This window comes from Patiria miniata, unplaced genomic scaffold, assembly GCF_015706575.1.
Source record: "Patiria miniata isolate m_02_andy unplaced genomic scaffold, ASM1570657v1 HiC_scaffold_10, whole genome shotgun sequence".
NCBI classification, from domain to species: Eukaryota; Metazoa; Echinodermata; class Asteroidea; order Valvatida; family Asterinidae; genus Patiria; species Patiria miniata.
In genome coordinates, this window is record NW_024037048.1 from 5,836,726 (window position 1) to 5,859,609 (window position 22,884).

Below are 22,884 nucleotides of genomic sequence, written 5' to 3' on the forward strand. Positions count from 1 at the left end.
TCGGCCGACCAGCGTTGGCAAAATACAAATTTTCTGGAAAATGTCACCACAGCCTGAGACACGATTTTACAGGATGCTTTAGACTGTCATTTCCTAACAAACCAGTAAGGTATTTCTTAATAGTTTGATCATTTCGTTTTTTGATGTGTGCAAATGTTGTATCTTCCCTTTAAAGCATGGACAACTGAACACACACGCACACACCCATTGTGCTTTATGGCATAGCAGCGAAGCAGTGATTCTTCATTCGGGTCAAATGCAAAGCAAATTTGATGAAAGTACAAAACAGGCTGCACAGTTTGCCAGAGTGGACATGTGAGCTTGCATATGACTTCACAAATTTCAGTTCAAGCGTGCATTCTCGGCCCATTCAAAATGCAAACAAATTATCGTCAGTGTATAATTTTATTTCTCCACAGCTCCATTGGAAGCAAGTTATCAATTGCTGAAGAAAAAGACCTCTGTACTGCTGGCGTCCAGGTTAACAATGTTGACTTTGAGAATGCCCTCAATCAGCTACAAGCAGCACATGCAGACGCCATAGGGGCACCTAAGGTATGGGTTTATTTGTGAACCGTTTGTATTCCATATCTATTTCATTTCATTAATGTAGACTCTCATGGCCAGCAGGACGCGTTGCAGCTAAATGCACAATTTAAATGGAAACCTCATTATTGACGGTGATCAAATTTAGTTTACCTCGTACATACTCAGTAACCAGAGCCTAATTCTTACCGGCCCATTCACTATCGCATGTCAGTCGCCACTTTTGCGTTTACCAATTGCACACAAGAGGATCCACGCACAAGGTACATGTTAATACGCATACACAGTTGACTATCGCATGGGTTACCCCTGCGATAGTCTACTCAAATAGTCCAAATCCTTTGCACAAGTCTGAGTCCAGTATACTTGGCATTTTGATATAAGATTTTGTCCAAAGTCTCATTTTTTTTACCACGATCAGAAGCCCAAGTGTTCAAAGAAAACAAATCTCTTGCTTACATGTACTTCCTTCTACTGCAGGTTGACCAGGCCAATCCGGCCCGAAATATTATAGATATAGACCGAATCCCAACCGAAATCGATATGAACTCCCTAAAACTGACCCGACCCAACAGAAATTCAAGGAAAACCGACCCGACCCAACCCAAACCGAACTGAACCAAAAAAACCCCTGAATATCTGTCTTGGGCAACTGTGTCTGCTTTTTGTGCCTGAACTTACCCAAAATTGCGTGAAAATCGTCGTCTCTCAGAAACTGAAACATACTGTACGGCACTTGCAACGTGACTGGTGGGCCTACATGTACATGTTATAGACCATGCGTGGTATACTGCAAACCATTTTGGTCGTACCGGGTACAGTGACTCTGCAATAAATATTGCATCGTGTGAATTTCTAAAATGTTTGGGGTTTTTTTTTTCAGTTTATTTCGGTTTATTTCAAGTTTTTCCAAATTGGCCTAACCGACCCGACCCGACCCGACCCAACCCAAAAATTGCATATGCAAAACCAAAACTGACCCTACCCTACTGAAATGATGGACAGACCGACCTGAACTGACCCGAAGTCGGTTCGGGTCAGGTCGGTTTCGGTTTCAGGTTTGCACAACACTAGTCCGCATGTCTCATTTTTTTGTCCACAGATTCCCAATGTATCGTGGGAAGACATTGGGGGCCTGGTGGAGGTCCGCGCCCAAATCCTGGACACCATCCAGCTGCCCTTGCAACACCCGGAGCTGTTTTCAGCCGGACTGCGCCGCTCGGGCGTCTTGCTGTATGGCCCGCCCGGCACGGGCAAGACACTACTGGCTAAGGCTGTAGCTACTGAATGCTCACTGAACTTCTTGAGGTTGGTTTGGAAATCAAAGCCTGTGTCTTAACTTCACGTTTTGGGGTATGGCTGGTAGTATTACACCATGACTATGGGAGTTAGCTTCAGTCACCTCCATCAGTACATGTGTAATTGCAAGCCATGGCCTAATTGTCTGTGATATTTTCGCAAAAAAATTCAGGTCAAGCAATGGCATAAATAAGGGGCGGGGGGGGGGGGGGGGGGGGGGGCAAGTCTTATGCATTTGCAGCCTAATTCTAAGCCTTGTGGATGTTACTTAGCAGACCTCCTTACAAGCAATCAATATATCTGGGTGCCATAGATGGCAGATACAGACGTCGGCGACAACCAGACACTTGATCGTCTCTGTTCGTATATCTCGAGATGGTGGCCAGCGCATTAACTCCAATAGTTCGTGTCATCCAGGTCAGAGGTGTGCAATGCTGTTGGCCCCGTGCTCACCTCCATGCAATCTTTCCCGTCAAGGCGAGATGTTCCAATTGACATTTTCATTGAAGGTTTTCCCACATGACCAAGAAAGCGCACTTGCCGCGTCAGAATGGTTTCCATTAGCTTCCTGTTTGTCAGAGATGAAACTGGCATATGGCAAAAAAATCGGAAAATACGTCGAACAAAAATACGTGTCCGAAATCTGGGCCGCGCTGCAGTTACACACATGTACATGCATGTACAATACACTTCATGCCCAATTTCCGGACACCAACTCCAGCTTAATTATTTTCGATTCAAACAAAATTTTACGATGAAAAAAATTTCAAAAAGTCGGATTTCCGATTAAAATCGGAAAAGTTTCATCTCTGTGTTTGTGTGGGCACGTTCCAGAACTGCCTCATTTCGGGCTTTCTCCACACACGAAATTTGCAGCATTCCCTCCAGAAACCACGGTATGCAACTCCCACTCATTTCTGGTCATTAAACAAGATCTATCTTCTGTTAAATAACCTGCTACTGCAAATGGTCGTGCAGAGGACAAGTTGTATACTGCATTTGACACGGCAACACAGCAACTGCACCTCAATTTGGTGACCTGCAAGACCTGGCAATTGCATCAGAATGAAGCGTCAGCTCCCAACAGCAACGAAGCCATCTTCCAACTATTTTACATGAACTCAGTGACTTGGCAACCTACCGCAGCCATCTTAACCAACTTAGGCTATCAGCTTCGGTCCAAAAATTGGGCCACCGGTATCAAATGATCGAAAGAGCAATGTTCATAGTGATTTTTGGCAAGGTATGCACATCTAGATTTGGAAAATGTGTGATGGCTTTGTAGTGTAAGTGGTGGCAGCATTTGAGTGTTATCACTTTAAAAAAATTTTTTCAAAATGGCCGCCAATATGCTTGAACCGGATTACTTATATATGGTAACAAGCATGTTTTGGCTGCCATTTTTGTTTTACCACTGAGCTTGACAGGGTCGGCTGGCTGGTTCAAATCAGATATAGCCGCAGTAAGCACAATGAAACTATTCATTGTGTGGTTTTTTTTTTTCACGTGGGTGGTACTCGAACCCACGACCTCCTGCTTACTAGCACAGAGGTTTTACCACTGAGCTTGACAGGGTTGGCTGGCTGGTTCAAATCAGATATAGCCGGTTTAGCACAATGAAACTATTCATTGTGTGCTTTTTTTCAACCGGGATATGCATGAGTAGACCTCTGGTGCATTCATTGTTAATTCATAAATACCTCAGACAGTTTAGCCATTCCTATTGGTCGAGAGCCCGTCACGTGGCTGGTCTTAAACAGATGATAAAGACATGGCTAGCTGGTCTTAAACACTTTTCCAGTGTCACAATAAAACGTTCATTGGTTGAACGTTCACAATCCTCACGTAGGCATGCGCAACACTACCAGTGAGTCCGAATTTTATAGTTCTAATTTCAAAACGTAACGCCCCAGGTGCGTTCTGCGCGACATCGCGCAGAACATGCTACGCGCGCGTCAATCTCCATAAAAGGGTTGTTTACATCTTAATCGCCAGCTGAACACTCCATTATTTTGCTATAGGGATGTTTCAAAAAGCTGGAGTGAACTTGTTGATCAAAATCGGGATGTTTTGAACGAATTACTTGATGTTTTTTTTACTGAAAAGGTATTTATTAATGGGAATAAATATGTGCTCAGTCGGTATTAATCACTCTGTTTAAGACTGCTTAGAGTCTGGGTGCTGATAATTACCCTCGCCTCCGGCTCGGGTAATTATCAGCACCCAGACTCTAAGCAGTCTTAAACAGAGTGATTAAAACCTCTCGAGCACACATTTATTCCCTTATTAATGTACATAGCAAAACACACATCAAAGATGGCTGTTGAATGCAGGCAATCTTCAGGGTTTGCAATTGCACTTGTTCAAATCCCAACATTTCATCTTGAAGGATTACTTTTTTGTGACAAGAAGCTTTTCTTCACAAACGTCACTGGAAAAAACGATGTAGTTGGATGGGAAAAAAATTGGGATGTGAAATACTGACACTGATGGCGGAGGGTAAATCAAGCACAAAAACTGCTCAGACGAATTGGACTACATACATTGAGGAACAATCAATGTGAACAGAAACAGACATGTACAGGGGGTCAGATGTCTTACCTAAATTTAAAGTGCACTACTGTACTTACAGTACAAAAGTTCACCCTGTGGGATGGTCACTCTTGTTTCCATTTATATTTTGGATTATTTCTTTTATTATTTATTTCTCAGTGTAAAAGGCCCAGAACTGATCAACATGTATGTAGGACAAAGTGAAGAAAATGTGAGAGAGGGTAAGTAATTTTTGCTTTTTCTTTTATACTCCATTCTGGTGGCACTATAGTGGCTCGTTTTAAATCAAATCAGTATTTTTTTTTTTGTCTGAGGTTGCACAGATTGCATGTATACTGTCTTCAGTGTCATTTGTAAATGTCTGTCTGTTCTTCTTCCTCGTTTTTTGTTGTCTGTTGGCTGTTCTTGTATATCTCACAGAGTATAAAATAAATTTGATAAAGAATTGAATCAATGAAAGCATTGATTACAGTTTTATGGAATTTTCTTGAAAATAAGCTCCTCTAAACAGTCTTTGAAAACATTCTTTGAAAGCAAATTTGAAAGTTGTTTCACACAGGTAACAATTCATCATAATGCAGTTATTTTATAAATACAAAGTAGGACATAATGAAAAACAATAGTTTGTTTGTCTAACACAATTTGTGTTCCAAAACTTTCTATTATGTTCAAATAACAAAGTTAAGTTTTTGCATTTCCCTCTCCACTCCAACAAGAATGACAATAAAGTTTGTTTGTCAGATAAGCTATTGGTTATTCACCCCAACTACCCCCTCCCTCAATCCACTCTAGGCGCGGTAAGACAATTACAGCACATCTGCAATTCCACCCAATTTTTGTTTCGTTTAAAACATTTTGAAAAGTTAATGTTTCTCTTTTTTTATGTGGAGCATTAGGTCTAATGCAGCTATTCTAATGAGTCCTATCAACAACCACCAAGTATGAAATCGACACGTTTAAAATATTTTGAAAATGTAATGTTTCTCTTGTGATGTGGAGCATTTAATGCAGCTATCCTAATACCACAAGTATGAAATTGACGAAGTGGGCAATTAGGCCTAATTACATTTACTTTATTGTACATCCCAAATTATTTTGTGTTAGTGTATTTTTCCACCACTTTGGCCTCGTCTGATATTAAGATTTGTGTGAAGCATTAGGTCTAATGTGAGGCGATTCTAATAAGTCATAAGTATGAAATTGACAAAGTGGGCAATGCGACTTCATTTTCTTCACATCTCACATTTTGTGTTGGTGTATTTTTCCACTTCTTTATCTTCATCTGATATTAAGATTTATGTGAAGCATTAGGTCTAATGCAGCTATAATGAGTCAGTTAAACAAAAAACAAGCATGCAATGGACAAAGTGGGCAATGTGCCTTCATTATATCCCAAATTATTTTGTGTTAGTGTATTTTTCCACCACTTTGGCCTCGTCTGATATTAAGATTTGTGTAAAGCATTAAGTCTAATGTGCAGCGATTCTAATAAGTCATAAGTATGAAATTGACAAAGTGGGCCCATGCGCCTTCATTACCTAACATCCCACATTATTTTGTGTTAGTGTATTTTTCCACAACGTTATACTCATCTGATATTAAGATTTATGTGAAGCATTAGGTCTAATGCGGCTATTTTAACGAGTCAGTTAAACAAAAACCAAGCATGCAATCATCACAGTGGGCAATGTGCCTTCATTATATCACATCCCACATTATGTTGTGTAAGTGTTTTTTTTCCACAACGTTCTCCTCATCTGATATTAAGATTTATGTAAAGCATTAGGTCTAATGCGGCTATTTTAATGAGTCAGTTAACCAAAAACCAAGCATGCAATCATCACATAGGCAATGTGCCTTCATTATATCACACCCCACATTATGTTGTGTAAGTGTATTTTTCCACGACATTATCCTCATTTGATATTAAGATTTATGTGAAGCATTAGGTCTAATGCAGCTAAAATGAGTCAGTTAAACAAAACCCAAGCATGCAATCGACAAAGTGGGCAAAGTGCCTTCATTACGTCACATCCCACATTTTGTGTTAGTGTGTTTTTCCACGACGTTATCCTCATTTGATATTAAGATTTATGTGAAGCATTAGGTCTAATGCGGCTTTTTAATGAGTCAGTTAAACAAAAACCAAGCATGCAATCATCAAAGTGGGCAATGCGCCTTCATTACCTCACAATCTCACATTATTTTGTGTTAGTGTATATTTCCACGACGTTATCCTCATTTGATATTAAGATTTATGTGAAGCATTAGGTCCAATGCAGCTCAAATGAGTCAGTTAAACAAAAAACAAGCATGCAATGGACAAAGTGGGCCTTGCGCCTTCATTACCTAACATCCCCCATTATTTTGTGTAAGTGTAGTTTTCCATGACGTTATCCTCATCTGATATTAAGATTAATGTGAAGCATTAGGTCCAACGCAGTTATTCTAACGAGTCAGTTAAACAACCATGACATCGACAAAGTGGTTAATTATAATGCAGTAACGTTAGTTTTTATTTGCGTTGGTGTATTTTCCACAACTTTTGCCGCATTTGAAATTAAGATTGAATGCATGGGATATTTAGATTGATTGTGAGTGGGCAACGACAGTCTCACATCAGTTGTAATCCGTTCATCCTTAATTTGTCTGGTGGTTGGGCCCATAAACACTCTTGTAACTATTATTTTCAGTATGAACTGTTATCCAAAGGCGTAGTTCAAAGACCTCGAAGTGCAAACATTGCATCCTGAATCTTACCCGTATGCTGATTTTAATAACACAGATGTTGTATTATTTTTGAGAAATTCAGTACTCCAAAGATCTCTGGCAGAAATGTCAGGAGATATTGGATATGATGGTTATGTAACTAAATTTTTGGGGAAAAAATGGTTTGAAGATTAATCAAAACAGTAAGAATGAAGTTCAGTACATGTATGTACAATTCATAATAATCACTGCCCGCTGCAGCTGGTGTGACACCGTATAGTTCTGACTGTTATCATTGTGGCCCCTTGTAAAAATTACCACTACAGTATTGCAAAAAAAAAGTGTTGTCTCATAGTCGTAATAAAAAAAAAACCTGAGCAAAAGGTAATATGTACGGTTACTTGCATGCCACAGTTGTGACAGTTTGTTTGAAAAACAAATCTCAGTACAGCACTAAATAAAGACAAAACAGTAGTGCAGTGTATTTTCGAATAATTTGGTATTTGATTATTTTAACTTGTACTTGATCGAATATTCAAAATGCACCAACCTGACTGACTGCCGATTGGGGTTTGGGTGCAACTGTGCTTGCCGAATGTTTACAAAGAACTTTTTCAAATTATACAAAGAACATCATGTACATGTATGTATCGATATATTTTTCCGAGGTAGCAGATTGGCTGATATTTGACAGATTTTAAAGATGAACTTTGAGCTTAATTTCTCACAGAAGCTGTCAAATCATGTGTGTATTGTAGTATATTTGACGAATAATAAAGCCATCGTGGACACTTTTCATCTCCACAAGACCGCTCACAGTTTTTGAATATTTGAATAAAAAAAACTGTTCAGATATTTGGCGGATGATCGAATATTTAAACATTCAATATATTCGGCACAGCCCTACATGACACAGTGTGAAATTATGGTTAGAGGTCAAACAGTCCCAAAAGTTTACCATATTAATGTGTCCCATAAACGGGTGTGCTAAGTCTGCAGATTAAAGTTTGTAGAAAACAAATATGACACTCTGCATGTGTTGACTCAAATTAATTTCGCAACTTGTTTTATTTTTATTTTTATTTTATTTTTTTTTTTTTTTTTTTTTTTTTTTTTTTGGGGGGGGAGGGGTTTCCACCCCTCTGAGCATATTAACAAACTGGTTATATAATGTACAGGTACATGTACATGCATGATTATTAAGCTTTGACTGTGATATGTGCTTCTCGTTAATCGTTATGCATGTTCATTGAATCAAATTATTTATCTCCAGTGTTTGTGAGAGCAAGGAGTGCCTCGCCTTGTGTCATCTTCTTTGACGAGTTGGATTCCTTGGCTCCCAACAGGGGTCGGAGTGGGGACTCAGGTGGAGTCATGGACAGGTATGGAAGAGGCTCTCCATTTCCAAATCTTAGTTTTGTTTCCAGGAGCTTTCAGGCTCCTGACTTGGCAGACTGCAGCTCTAAACAGGTCCAAGTTTCTCCTTCAGGAACATTGAATCCTGTAACACGAGGCTAAGGTTGTGAATAGTTCCATGTTTGTTTTTTATCAAAGGATTGAGGTTTGACAAGCTGAGGTTTGAAAAGAAAGGTCCTTGTCTCGACCCAGATACATGTACATTTGTACATGTACTTTCATTCAACCTAAAAATGATTCTTAAGCTTGAGCAAACCTGAGGTTTGAAGAAAAAAGGTCCTTGTGTTGACCCAGATACGTGTTCGTGTACTTTCATTCAACTTAAAAATTAAAAGCACTAAATTTTTCCTGTAGGATATTTTGGGGGTTTCCCTTCAACCTGTGACAATGGCAAGAAAGCCTATTGTGACATCCTCAATTGCATTTTAGCAGAATAATGGCAGTGGCCATGGTAACAGATGTACAAATACTTGAAGGTGGCCAGTTTAACAAAGTATTAATAATAACAAAAAAAGTAGGAAAGTGAAGTAAAAAAAATCAGAAGCCAGAAATGTAAATTGAGAATGGCTATATAAGTTTTAATCTGGTCAAGATATAGTGATTTATACAGTCTTCCTTTTTATCAAAATCTGGTTAGGGGTTCTTTAGGCCAAACAAAAAAGTCTCTGGTTTCTGGTATTAGCGTGCGTATAGCCATGCGCGTCGGCAAAATGAAAAGGTTTTTTTTTTCAGTGTAAGATGATGTCTCAAAACCGCCAAACTCACTGGTTTGACTGGAATCCTGCTACTGCACAATTTTAACGTGTTTTTAGATGGGGTTATGATCGAGTATAAGCTTTATGCGGCCTTTCTGGACTCCCACACACATGTATTTTGCACTAAATTTAGTCTGGCACCATTTGCAGTCATCAGCCGACATTTGAAGGAGAAAGAAAAGAAGAAAAAAAAGCTGTTTCGCCGCAATACTTTTAGGGCAAGCTCCATACCAGAAACCGGAGACTTGGTTTTTTTTTGGCCTTAGCTTTGCTTTTTCAGAACTTGCCCCATATTTTGTTTCTTCAAATATGCATTATATTCAGAACACAAATTGCATACTTTGTTGCACAAGTGTTAGATTGACATCACTTTTAATGCTTATTGTGACCCCTTTTTAAAATTGTCATTACTCTTAACAGAGTTGTGTCACAGCTGTTAGCTGAGTTGGATGGCCTGCACAAGTCCACCGACGTCTTTGTGATTGGCGCCACCAATCGGCCAGACTTGCTGGATCCGGCCCTTCTCAGGCCAGGCAGGTTGGTTGGACATTGCTGTAAAGGGTGCCCGGGGGCTTCTTTTTTTCTGCAGCACACATCGTCAATGCCTGTGTGATAAATAATTGTTATACCCAAACATGATTGGTTCAATTATTTTTCCATTGACAAAGTGTGCTGGGGAAAAAAAAAAACTGCTCGGAGCCTATTTCACGCAGCTGCTCAGCAGGAAATAGTCTGGTTCCATCACCTGACAATCACCTGATTCAAAAATAGAGCACATTCAAAAATAGAGCATGACACAGAAAAGCCTTGCCCTTGTACATGGCTACGCCTCGGGGAACAGAAAGCTCCATGGATCACCTCGGGAGGCTAGTTGTACTACACTACTCGAAGCAGTCAATATACTTAGTTACTAGTATACAAATATTGAGTGGCTCAGCGTGGAATGGGAGGAATATTATTGCAAGGTAAAATCTGGACTTTTACTGGAAAAGTCCAAATTTTTCCGAGCAATAATATCATAGGCGTAGCCATCGGAGGGGGTAAGGGGGGTATTTAACCCCCCCCCCCTCCCCCAATATTTTGCAAAGACTGCCTTTTTCCATTCAAATGCCCTTTTTTCAACAGGCTTACCTCCCAATAATTTGTAAAAAGTGCCCTTTTTTTACGAAGTGCCCTTTTTTTCTGAACAAGTGCCCTATTAAAAAAAGAAGTGGTGCTCTTTTTTGTGGCATCTGCCGTTTTGGGTGCCTTTCTCAAAATTTCGCAAATGTATCGCCCTGAAAAGCACCATATATTGGCCCTTTGTGTGCATTATTGTCAGTTTTTAACAGCGCCCCCATCATTTCACAATGGATGTGCAAGTGCCCTTTTCAAACAATTTTACCCCCCCCCCCAATAAAAATGACCGTGCTACGCCCCTGAATATTACTCCCATTCCGCAATTTAAAGCGACTCAATATTTGTTTTATATAACTGACATATAGATCCTTGTCATTTGATATTTGAACTTTTATTTCAATACAAATTTGGTGGAAAATATATTTCTCTCTTCCAAACCACCCCTTTATGAAAGTGTTTGAACCAAACGCTGTAGCGCTGGCTCTTTGGAACAATACGCACTACGCGCAACGCTGAACGCGCACACCAGAATGCATTTGCACACAAATACCGCGTCAAGGCACAAGAATGATCCCAACTGTTCAATAGTATTTCCCATTCCCCATGACTTTTTGAGCCTGGCTTGAATGGGAGCAATAACGAATGTCATGTGATGTGAGTTCCACCAATCAAATGACAGGGATCTGTATGTCGGTTATATAATGAATACCATGTGACATGCTCTCAGCTAAGCAAGACAAAATCTGTACGCAAGGAGTTATAATTGTTGTTGTTATATTACACTTTGCTGGTACAGTATCAATCACATAATCCCTGGGGTGCGTAAGCAGATATAAAACCAATTACTGCAAGGATTTACCCTCGCCCACCACGTTGAGCTATCACTGCGTATATGTTATTTTCACTGTTGTTTATGTTGTGTGTCAGTAGGCAGAACTAATACCGCCTAAGATTTGTATTATATATTTATGGGTTCTTTATTCTATCTGAATATTAAAATAAACCGAAAATGAGTAAATGAATGGGGGAAAAAAAAAAAAAATGAATGAAGAATGTTCAGTTTCAAACTTTGTTTTATCCCTATATACCCATTGGTTTAAGTTATGGTTGCCTGAAAAAAACATTTAGCAACAGGCTTCAATTTTGATTGTTTTCTTTTTTCTTTTCCTTAAATGTTTTTCTTTAGTTTTGCCATGTTTTATCTGCCATCACAGGTTGTTATTTTTTCCTATTGCTTCTATTTACCCTGCAGATTTGACAAGCTGTTATACTTGGGAGTGAGCCAAGATCGCAGCTCCCAGGTCAAAATAATCCGAGCCCTGACAAGAAAGTGAGTAGATTTTGGATACATTTACATGCTTGTTTAGATTCATTTTATTCACATCACCTTTGAATTTAGATCAGTGTCAGACATTCGAGGACTGTTTATGTTAGGCAAAAAAAAAAAAAAATCGGTCTCTGGTCAGCGCGCGCGTCGATTTTAATCATGCGTGTCAATCTTTTTTTTTCTCCAAAATGTTCCGCGGTAGCTCCAACAGCGCCCTCTACTATTGCCGCACCTCCTCAATTTTTTTACCAAAGAGCACCAAGGAACAGGAAATTGCACCAAGGCAAATGATCGAAAGCACCAAGGCAAATTATGGAGGACACCAATGTACATGAGGACACCAAAAAAGCAAAATAGTACCCCACCTTGTCTGTACAATCCAAGCTTGAAGAAAAGAAAAAAAAGCCGCGTCGCCGCGTCAATTCCGGAACTTTGGTCTGACCAGAGACCGAATATTTTTTTTTTTTGGCCTTAAGCCCCCCAAATTAAATGTGAGGTTGTTTAATTGCTGTTTTCTTGGCTTTGATGAGGCCCGTAGAATGCAGTGCGTGGGATATTCCTCCCACATATGAAGCAACAACCGCCAAGTGTGCTCCTCTGAAATGAAGGTGCTTTTCCACTTGCTAATCTATTGAGAATGGATCAAAAATGATGCATCACTGATGAAATTTGCTTGGTTTAGTAGACATTTGTACTTGGTGAAATTCACCCATTAGGCCCTGCCCTGCCCTGCCTGTTACTCCTTAAAGGCATGTTCATGTAGGAAACGGACCTACTCATTTGATGAGAAAAACCTTGCTCGGAGTGAAGATAGAGAATGGAACCAAATATCCTGTGAAGATATTTTGCCTGACATGGTAACTTTTCAGAAGAAAACAGGCATCGAATGTGGTTTTTAAAAATAGTGTGCCCGCTGGCACATTTTGTTTGTTGCATACCTTGGCCATGGAATTCCCAATGTGGTTTTTCTGTTTTCTCGAAATGTATAATTGCTACTGAGCTAAATATCTTCCACAGATATGTTTCACCCTACTTAAGATTTAGAGCAATTTGTTGTTTCAAACCAAAACAAACCCACAAAAAGCAAATGATTCTACCCCTAAATTGCCCTAAACCTAAACCATCCAAGACTACATGTATAATAGTTTCATGGGTTAAATTCATAGTAATAAATACAATGTAATACAATGTACAATGTTATTTAAGTGCTAATAGGTTGAACAATGTTAATACATTAAAAGAGTTTGCACAAGGTATTGGCTGTTCTTTCCTCTCCCTGCTTGAAATACAATGTACAACATGTACCTGCAGTATGAGTGATCAGTACAGAAATATTGCCATTGGTGCCGCAAATCCTGCTTTACCCAAGTGCATCATGGGAAAAAGCCAACATCACCTCTGGAGACATTGCAAAACAGTATTTATTTGCAATATAAGGACTTCGCAGGTTTTGTGGGAATAAAAAAAATTATTCTGTAGCTGAAGTATTTTTGTAACAAGTCTTCAAGTTTGTGTTTGTGTGGTACCTCAGGTAGACGTTGAGGGACAAGAAATGATATCAGGACAAACACTTGTTGATGGTGCACTGTATTGTGAATTGATTGTGAAGGCAAAGAAAGTCAGAGCTGTAACTGCCTCAGTCACAAGTCAACCACGCATCAAACCACAATTCAGGTCACATGTAAAAGGGGTTGAAAGAATGACAGATGCCTTTGCCACATGTAATTTGAAAAGCCAATGCTTGACTTGAGACTTTGTGACAAGTGATTGACTTGTGATGACTTTTGATGACTTGACAACTGAAGAACATCCCTTGTCCCTTGTCCTACAGGCAGACAACCACAGTACTTGTGCTGTGTGGAATTTATTTGTTAATTCCTTCACTTGCTGTTTCAGGTTCACTCTTTCGGCGGACATCACACTGGAGTTGATTGCTGAGAACTGCCCCTTGACAATGACCGGCGCCGACTTCTACGCCTTGTGCTCGGACGCCATGTTGAATGCCGTCAAACGGAAAATTGACCAGCTTCAGTCAGGTTAGTAATTGGTAGTGGTACATACCAATCCAAGCAAGCTGTCACTGTAGTTCAGTGGCCCCTTAATTGCAGTGATGAAAGCATTGTGCTAGCTATTGTACAAAGCAACTGCCTCATGACGGTTTATCCAGACAATAGCCGGCACAATATTTTCGCCATTGAAGGGGGCCTCTTTGAGTGTATGGTAATGGTGTGCTTGGATTGGTTCTTAACATGGAACCAGGGGCGGCATTGAGGCTTTGGATTTTTGAGGCCCTGGAGCAAAAACCCACTGGCATCCCTGCTTTGTTTGCATGACGTTTCTTTTTAAATATCTTCCGGAAAAAATGAAAACAAGCATGTTGTTCATAAGATGGAATTTTTACGTCGGGTGATGTAAATCAAATTAGGTTTTGCCCTTCACCGCCGTATAAACACTGTATACTCAGTGTGTTATGGTACCTCCCGAGTGAAAGTTGGAAAAAATCACTCGGGTGGGACTCGAACCCACGACCTCCTGCTTTCTAGTGCAGATGTCTTACCACTCGACCACCGAGCTAACGGGATCGGTTGGCTGGTTCGAATCCGATGTGCATAGCAGCGGTACCCCATTAACACATTAACTATTCATAAGCATGTTGTTTTTCCCTTGATTTGCCAGTTTGCATGTAGTTGGGATTCATCTACATTTGAGCGCTTATAATTACTTAGTACAAAGTAAAGTAGCCAATATACATCGGGTATCTGTTAATGTTGGGATTTACAAAGCAGGAAAGAGAACAGTTAAATAAGGGTAATTTACCGGTACTTTTAGATATTTAGGGGAAACGAAGGTGTTAAGCTAGTGATACAAGAGTAGTATATGGAGTTGTCCTTCTGAATGGTTGGGATTCAATTTTGTGTGGAGAATTTCTGAAGTTGTGAGGGTCAAGGGTGGCTATATACAGGATAAAATAATCTCCAAAATTTCCACAGAAAGAGGAAAAAAAGAGTGTAACATGGATGTTTAAGTGACGGTACAATCCAATACATTACACTTGGAATTATGGTACAAATCAAATGGATGAATGTAGCGCGAGGAACAGGAACATTGTGAAACAAATACAGTGGCCAGCGTGGGCCAGCTGCACGATTGTTTTGGATTCAACTGATTGGCCTGGAGCAGATCAGCTATATCGGACCATAACCCAACTTTCACTCCTGCTGATCACATGCATCCACCATACAAAAAAAAGCGTCCCCTGAAAAACAATGTTGATCGCAAGCTCTTCCACACCCATTGCACAAGTGAGCGACGTTAGTGACACAGAAGCCGGAGGTTGTGGAGCCTAATCAGGACAAACATTTTACAGTGCTCAATGTAACTTATGCTTCATATCTAGTTTAAAAAAAGATGAATTATTTTTCAGAATTTGTGGTCCTAGTATTGTTAATGCTAATGTGTCAGGCTATGTCTTGCAAGTCTTGCACATGCACTTACATAAAATTTATACTGTCTTTAGTTTACGACAAATTTCAATTTAACTGTACTGTTTTCATTAAGAGAAATATTCAAGAGATAATGTGACCCTTTTGTCAAATTGGGTTTGATTGTTACAGGAGACTCTTCCGACGAAACCAGCGTGGTGGTTGAAGAGCAAGATTTTTTCTCGGCGTTGGAATCACTCGTTCCTTCAGTCTCGGAGCAGGAGCTCCTGCATTATCAGCAGCTGCAGGCCCAAATTAGCAGGGGATTCTAACGTTCTGGTACCAAAACAAAAAGGAAAACAGAATGCCTGCGCATGATGGCCTGACATAAATACATGTGTAGCAACTCAAGTGGACTTTTGGACCCTTGGTAGGCTATCAGCTTTGGTCAAAAAATTGGGCCACCGGTATCAAATGATCGAAAGGAGCAATATGCTTGTAGCGATTTTTGGCAAGGTATGCACATCTAGAGTTGGAAAATGTGTGATAGCTTTGCAGTGTGAGGGTGACAGTTTCTTGGGTGTTTTTTCCCTTCAAAATGGCCGGCAATATGCTTGTTGCCAGATTAATTATATGTGGTAACAAGCATGTTTTGGCTGCCATTTTTTAAAAGTGATAGCACCCAAACAGCTGCTACCGCTGCAGTGCTATCACATATTTTCCAACTACAGGGGTGCATACCTTGCCAAAAATCACAATGATCATTATTCCCCTCATTTGATACCGACCAAACCCCCAGGCTGATTGGCCTATGGCAGTTTCATAGAACTGCTATGGCATCATCTCATTAAATATCGGAATATTGAATCTTGCGGTTATCAGTAGTGTTGACCAATTGTATGATAACTTCACTGAGGAAGGATTCTGGGGAAGTTGCTCAGAATTTTGCAGCAAATACAGGGTGGTTAAAAAAAAAGGACACCCACATTTGACAGCAATTTTCACCTATTTTTAAAAATTATTTTTAACTGTCGATTAGTTTCTATTAAAGTACTGGCCTTTAAGCAAATGTGACGAAAAAATAATTGCATTTGCACATTTTTCGTTGAGCTACTCTAATTTGAACATTTCATGTGCGAAACCTGTTTGTCCACGGAGGTATATTCCCTTCACTTGACTGAGCTCAGCTATCGGAGCTTTATTTGAAAGTGCATGACATTTGATTGTAATGTTATGTAATGTTATGCAACAATGAACTTAAGCCGACAGCTCATTGAGTAGATGATCTTAACACTGACATGAATAATTGAACAGCTTCTGTAAAAGATATTAGGGCAAAATATATTTTGGTGGGAAGTTTTTTTAAAAGTGGGAAGTTTTTTAAGTAGGTGAAAATTGCTGTCAAATGTGGGTGTCATTTTTTTTTAACCACCCTGTACTTCATACAACGGGCCTATATTATGGTTAAGATGACTCCTACATGTAAGCACAAATATTTGCTAAGCACAGAACATTTATGGCTAGCAAAAGCCTCCCTGAAACAATGGACTTCTGAAGATTTTGACGAGGGAAGGAATCTTAAAGCACTAATTTCATGGACCTTCAAGGCACTTGTACCTCTAGAGCATTGAAGTTGATGTAAAAAAAAAAAAAGGTTAATTATCAGCCAAAATTTTAAGAGATGTATATTGCTTTAACCGTTCCTCTCCTTTTAATTTGAAGAATATAACATTGCGGGCAGAAATTTTGGCTGAGCAACTCAATGAAATCGGGTCATGTTGCATTGTGTCGTATTTATTTTGATTATGGTTTGAAAATTTGACTTTAATTAACCAATCAGCATTTCCAGTAGTCTGAATTGAAAATAATGTCCATGGAAACGTTTCCAGTAAATTACGGACTGAGAATGAAGTCCTTTCAAAGCAGATTGGACAGTTAGGAATTCAGAGGGATTTCCTCGAATCCTGTGCACAAAAAAATAAGTACATGTATGATACATTTGTAATGCTTCCTTCAAAATGTAGTATTTGATTATGTTATATTATCTGGAAATTAGAGGCACACCTCAGCTTAGTACCTGAGTCAATATATTGACTGAAGCAAACATACCTTTTATCATATGTAAATTTATCATTTCACTTCGTTTTGAAAATAATTTATTTGATTTCTTTTTCTTTTGTGATTAATTTTTGGGTAATTCTTAAAAAAAAAAAGTAATAATAAGCAATTGAAATAGCGTAACTGACTCTTTCATCACTCAGTCGCTGGCCTCCAAGCCATCTAGTCTACAGTCAGTTTTGAAATTTGTTTTGATGTCATCCGATCAGCCCGTCCATGTCTCCGAGCAGTGACTGCAAATATTTGAGGTAGGAGAGTTGGGACGACCTAGCCCTCGTGTCCTGTTGTGGTGCCATGTAGCTTAAACCTTTCAACATGCCTTCTTCCTTTTTATTTTACGTTTGGGGAATGACATTTTGGGACATTTAATATGTTTTGGGTTCTTTCTTAATATTCTTTTAGTTTGGAGCAGTAATAAATATAATAATCATTTCAGCATATTTAATTCATGCTATGTACAGTGGCTAGCGGTAGCATGAATTGGCATCCCCAAAGGCCTTACATATGCCACCACTCCCCCCCCCCCTCCCCATTTCATATTTTGGATAAGACCAACATTTAGAGTTTTATTGATAACCCATTAATATTGCCCGCCCCAAACAAATGGGCCCCAAAACGCCATTAAAACCCATAATTGTTAAGATGCTCAGTACAATTTCCTCTTAAAAGGACATCAATTGCTATAGGGCCTATACGGCGTTTCTAAATGTGGCTGTTTGGTCGTCGACATTTCAATTGTGCATGACATTTTGATAGACAGGGGTTTTTTTTGAGCTGGTGTTGCACTAAACAAAACTGGTGCGATCACGGACCATGCGATACTATGACTACAATGGAGACGCTCTCCGAAGTGGACAGTATTCATTTTGTTTCCGTTCGTGGTTTCCGTGGTTAAAATCGGGACGGTAATGCATGGCTGCTACAAATATCGATTGTGAGGTGCTGGTGATGCTTTCATTCCCCCCCCCCCCCCCCCCAAAAAAGGCGAGGGGGGGTCCCGGATACGCCACCGAATCACATGTACACGACGTCATAATAGCGCCCTCGTCGGCTTGTTGGCCCATAAAGGAACTGAAAATGCTTTTGATCAATCACGGCTCTAGTTTTGTTTTGTTTTGTTTTGGGTTTTTTTGACCCCCCCCCCCGGCCCCCCCTCCATTTTTTTTTGTAAAATATATATTTTATTGGTCTTGCAGTATGAGTTGCTGTAGGCAGGGCGTAGGGGCGTGGGGATTTTTTTTTTGGGGGGGGGGGGAGTGACAAAACATTTGCCGACAGACTAGACCCAGGAAATTTTGTTTCCGCCAACGGGCGCCGCAAAATCAACAAAAGTGGGTGGGGTTGTGTATCTAGCGTGGGCTTTGTTTGGGGCAGACAAAAAGTACACTATCGGACAGTAGGGGGCCAAGGGCGGATCAAGAACACAATTTTTTGAGGGGCTAAAAAAAAATGTTGGTCCTCCAAACAGTGGGTCCCAAAAATTACGGCGTGGGGTTGGGGGCCCGCTTGAGGGCCTCTGGGAAAAAAATGGATTCTAGATGCTCTGTGGTGCGATTTGAGGCAATTTCTGGCCACTTTAACCATTTTTTTTTGAGGAAAAGATGGTGGTGTACGCAGTGCCTGCCTTTATTGCGACGTCACTTAATTTTTTTTTTTTTTAATGGGTTCGGTTTTTTTTGGGGGGGGGGGCATGGCCCCCGTTGCCCCCCCCCCCCCCTAATCCGCCCTTGTAGGGGCGCTATTTGTTGCTGCATATTTTACTGACAGACAAACAATGTTGCCGTCAGTACGACGATTTTCCCCACAGAAAATATTAAAATAGGGTTGGGGGACCAACTCCCACACCCTTCATTATTCTGCAGCTAGCGTTGAGCCTGATAATTTCACAGTGAACGTCACACCTTTTATGCGGCTCTAAAGGCACAGCTTGGCTCAAAATTCTAATAGGCCTACATGTACTTCTAGTCAAGGCTAAAAACAGTTACCGCGTCATGTACACAAGCGGGGTATTCAATGTTTTCTCTGCAAATGACCGACACTGTTGGTTTCCTGTGACGTAGTAGGCCTGCAATAAGGCCAATCTTAAACATGACATTGTTGACAAATCTAACCGAAGGTGCACCTTTATAATTTCTGTAGCCTCTCATGATTTTTGCGTTTTTTACATTAGGCCTACCTAATGATGTTTCAGCAGATTTTAAGCAGTGTTTTCCCCTCAAGGTCCGACGTATTAATTTGTCCAACCATTTGCCCTCATTCCAAAATAATTTCCATATTTTTCGCAACCCACCTCCAAAAAAGTGATGCTAAACAGAAAGGCAAAAAGTGCAACATCGATCCCAGGGACTACTTCCTTCCCCCTGACTCCCTCTCTTCGGGATTTGCCTTTCATCATATTTTGTAGGACTAATAATGTATGTTGGATGTGTAAGATTATGATCACATTGGAACTTTGGCGATGTGTTTTCATGACCAATTCTTAAGTCTGTATCCTACACGCCGTATTAAAAGGTGACTCGCAAGCAGTGCTGTAAAGGCACCTGACTATGTCCACATGCACCTTATGAGTGCAACAGTGCAAAAAATCCCCATAGCCACTATAGTGCTAAATGCCCATACTTCAAAATTCTTTTAAAAATACTCAGAACTCTCACAGGTATTTAAGCTGCACAGAAAAATGATGATCGACATGTCATCTTTCAATTTCTTTTCATTTTTTGGTGGGTTGACGATTGACTTTTCGAGAAATTCTCGCCCAAAGAAGACGACCCCTATTTTCCCCAAAGCGGAACGGTAGCCATCTTGAAAAACGATCCCTCAACAACATGGCAAAATAGCGCCACTTTCGAGCCCAATTGTATCAAAAATGCTGAGAATTGGAAGCCCCGAGTCCGGGCCAGAGGTTCATTGCCATATCTCTTCAATTCCCCAATGTTATGGCTCTCAGAACTCTCTAATATAGAATATTTTGAGGGTATAACTTTTATTCATGAGCTCGGCGGATGGGTTTAGGCCTATTTACAGGTGTGCACCCTTATTCAATTATCAAAGTTTTTATGTTTAAAATAATCCAGTACCAAAGCAGGAGAGCACCTAGTGATAGCGTACTGCTCGACGCCAGCTATAGGGAGACGAGGTTGCGTAATATGTAATTTTGACCCATTAATATCGCTGAGGTTAACGGCGCGTTGCTTGTGGCTCATTGGAATCAATATGGCGTTTCCTTGGTTACATCATTCAGTGTCGTATATCACACACAGTGCAGGCAAACACGACCGTGTGCAATGCCGGCTGATAGCTGGCGGCTGGTAGTAACCTCGTTAGTGTAAAATTCTGCGCTGGATTTATGATCGAGATCGTTAGAATGAAAGGGTTCATGGTATTTTTTTTTTTTAATGCAATTCATTAAAAACACATTTTCATTTAACCCAGTGCTCAATCTTCAAATTCCCAGTTTCAAAAAGTGTTTTATGCCTTTTGTGTCATGGTAATTGGTATATTGTTTCAGCAAATAACAGTAAACGTAATATAGACAAATGATTTCAATATGTTTCTAGGTCGATTGAGGCATCCCATTATCTTTCTTTGGTTCTTATTTCCGACCTACGCATTTTGGGCTCCCGACCTGAGAAAAAAACAAACTTTTTTTATTACCGCCGACCCCATTCTAGGATCCCATTCACACACAAAAAAATTAACAAATGAAAAAAATAATGAATATTAAATTCAGGCAATCAGTCTCTTTGTTATTTGAAAAGCTATTTAAAATGAATAATAGATTTTTACGCGTATAGTATAGCCATTGTTTGTAGTATTCGTTCTCTGTACTGGTACTCAAGTACTACTCGGGTACCTTTTTTTTTTTTTTTAGTGTACTCGTACTCGTACTCGAAAGTCAAAGTACTCGTACTCGAAATGACGGTACTCGTACTCGGGCAGCAAAGTACTCGTACTCGACATGTCGAAATTGTACTCGATCATCAAGTACTCGTACTCGAATAGCAGTACTGGGGGGGGGGGGGGAACCGGTGTATAGCTTGACTTACCACGGCGTTATTTTATCGATACTTTCAGATTGAATTGGTTGATTGGCTTGCAGAAATCGAAGTTTCTTGATTTTCCTCGGTGCACGTCCAGACAACATACTTACCAGCTAGCCGTGAGTGGGTCTGTGTATCGGTCTGACTGGGCCTTGGCCAATTACGTACAAACAAATGTTTCAAGCAGACAAGTGCATTTTACAAAGCTATTAACCAAAAAAGGGGAATATCTCAATGTTTTCATACCTTTAGGAATTGGGTATTTGCACAAACAAAAATATGTTGCACTGTTGAAGTCAGGTCATGACCCCTTTTTAAAATAAACAGCCGCTGCCTCCGACAGTTAAAGCCCGCCTGCGCTGCCCAACCCCAATGGTTGAATCCTCTCCGTGCTGGAACAGAGAGGGCGTTTTTTCCCACTTTTGAAAGCCCCGTTGAAAGGACACAACGCGTGTATGTACTTTAGCGCGAAATACGCAGGACTATTATTTTATTGTGAATGTGCACAAAGTAACTTGCAGTGTCTTGGCGTTAGCGTAAGGCCAGGCGTCGTCAGTGGTGCGTTCAAATGTCTCACCCATACCGTACCAGTGGTCTCCCCCAACTCTCCCTTTCTTACCAATAAGGGGGTGCACGGAGCCCAGTCTTATAGGAAGATACCCTGGTGTAAAGATTCCCTTATGCTTCATCACTCTCGTATACACAAAGATTAGTAGGGAGCAGAGGATTTAGAGTGAAGTCACTCTTATTATTTTTAAAAAAATCATAATCACCTCAGTCGAAATTCGAGTGAAGACTCGGGGTTTTTTTTTCGATTGCATGAATTCACTTCAAATCATCTTGTCCTGGCGTGGTCACTCTTTTAAAATAAGAGTGCAGCATCAGTATGGGAAAAAAATGGAACTTGTTGGGTGACGATGCATGAGGGGCGAATGCACTTGTGCATTTCACTCTCGAGTAGTTAGACAAAGGGTCGGCTCATAAGATCGCAGACGCAAGTGAGCTCGAAAGCTAAGCAGATTTCTCGGCGCATAAAAGGAAGTAAGTTGAAATTCAATTGTCGCACTCGCCGTTTCATTCACTGACAAATTCGGTTCACTCTTGAATCTACGGTTCGTGGAGAAAGGGAGGGGGATTCAAAAAGAAAAGATTGTCGATGGCTAACCCGAACGAGCTCGACCACAAGCAGTCGTTCTTGCTCTTGGTTGCCGCGCACGTGCTTTACTTATTATCGCGCGCGCTACGAACAACCATAATTTAATCGGGTAAGTGCTAAAACAGCTGTGTCAAAATTAACGCGGTATTTTGAGAGTACAAGAGCCTCACACTAAGTGAATGATCCGTGATATTAAAAGCAGTTAAGGATGAAGGATGGATGGTTTTGACGCAGAGGTTGGGCTGTTAGAAGGGGGTGGGGCGACATATGTCGCTCCTTCGGCACTCCCCGCTGCTACATTTTCAGCTGAGCTTAAATTTTAAGAAAAAATTGCTTTTCAAAAGAAAATGTGGACGAAAATATGGGGTAAAAACAGTCAAAAATGTTATTTTATTTCTCTCAAAGTCAATTGTTTTGCCTAAAT

At 40.2% G+C, this 22,884-nt stretch overlaps 1 protein-coding gene across 1 annotated transcript in view; it reads left to right on the forward strand.

The window, feature by feature from the left end:
• The window catches only part of LOC119736266 (peroxisome assembly factor 2-like), a 55,477-nt gene extending 39,270 nt beyond the window's left edge, over nucleotides 1-16,207 (forward strand). The window contains exons 10-17 of the mRNA XM_038210311.1: nucleotides 420-555; nucleotides 1,649-1,854; nucleotides 4,558-4,619; nucleotides 8,381-8,489; nucleotides 9,699-9,815; nucleotides 11,650-11,727; nucleotides 13,621-13,760; nucleotides 15,339-16,207. Coding sequence (XP_038066239.1) covers nucleotides 420-555; nucleotides 1,649-1,854; nucleotides 4,558-4,619; nucleotides 8,381-8,489; nucleotides 9,699-9,815; nucleotides 11,650-11,727; nucleotides 13,621-13,760; nucleotides 15,339-15,478 — 988 coding nt within the window. The 3' untranslated portion in view covers nucleotides 15,479-16,207. The remainder of the gene's footprint in view (nucleotides 1-419; nucleotides 556-1,648; nucleotides 1,855-4,557; nucleotides 4,620-8,380; nucleotides 8,490-9,698; nucleotides 9,816-11,649; nucleotides 11,728-13,620; nucleotides 13,761-15,338) is intronic.
• Nucleotides 16,208-22,884: the final 6,677 nt, after the last annotated feature.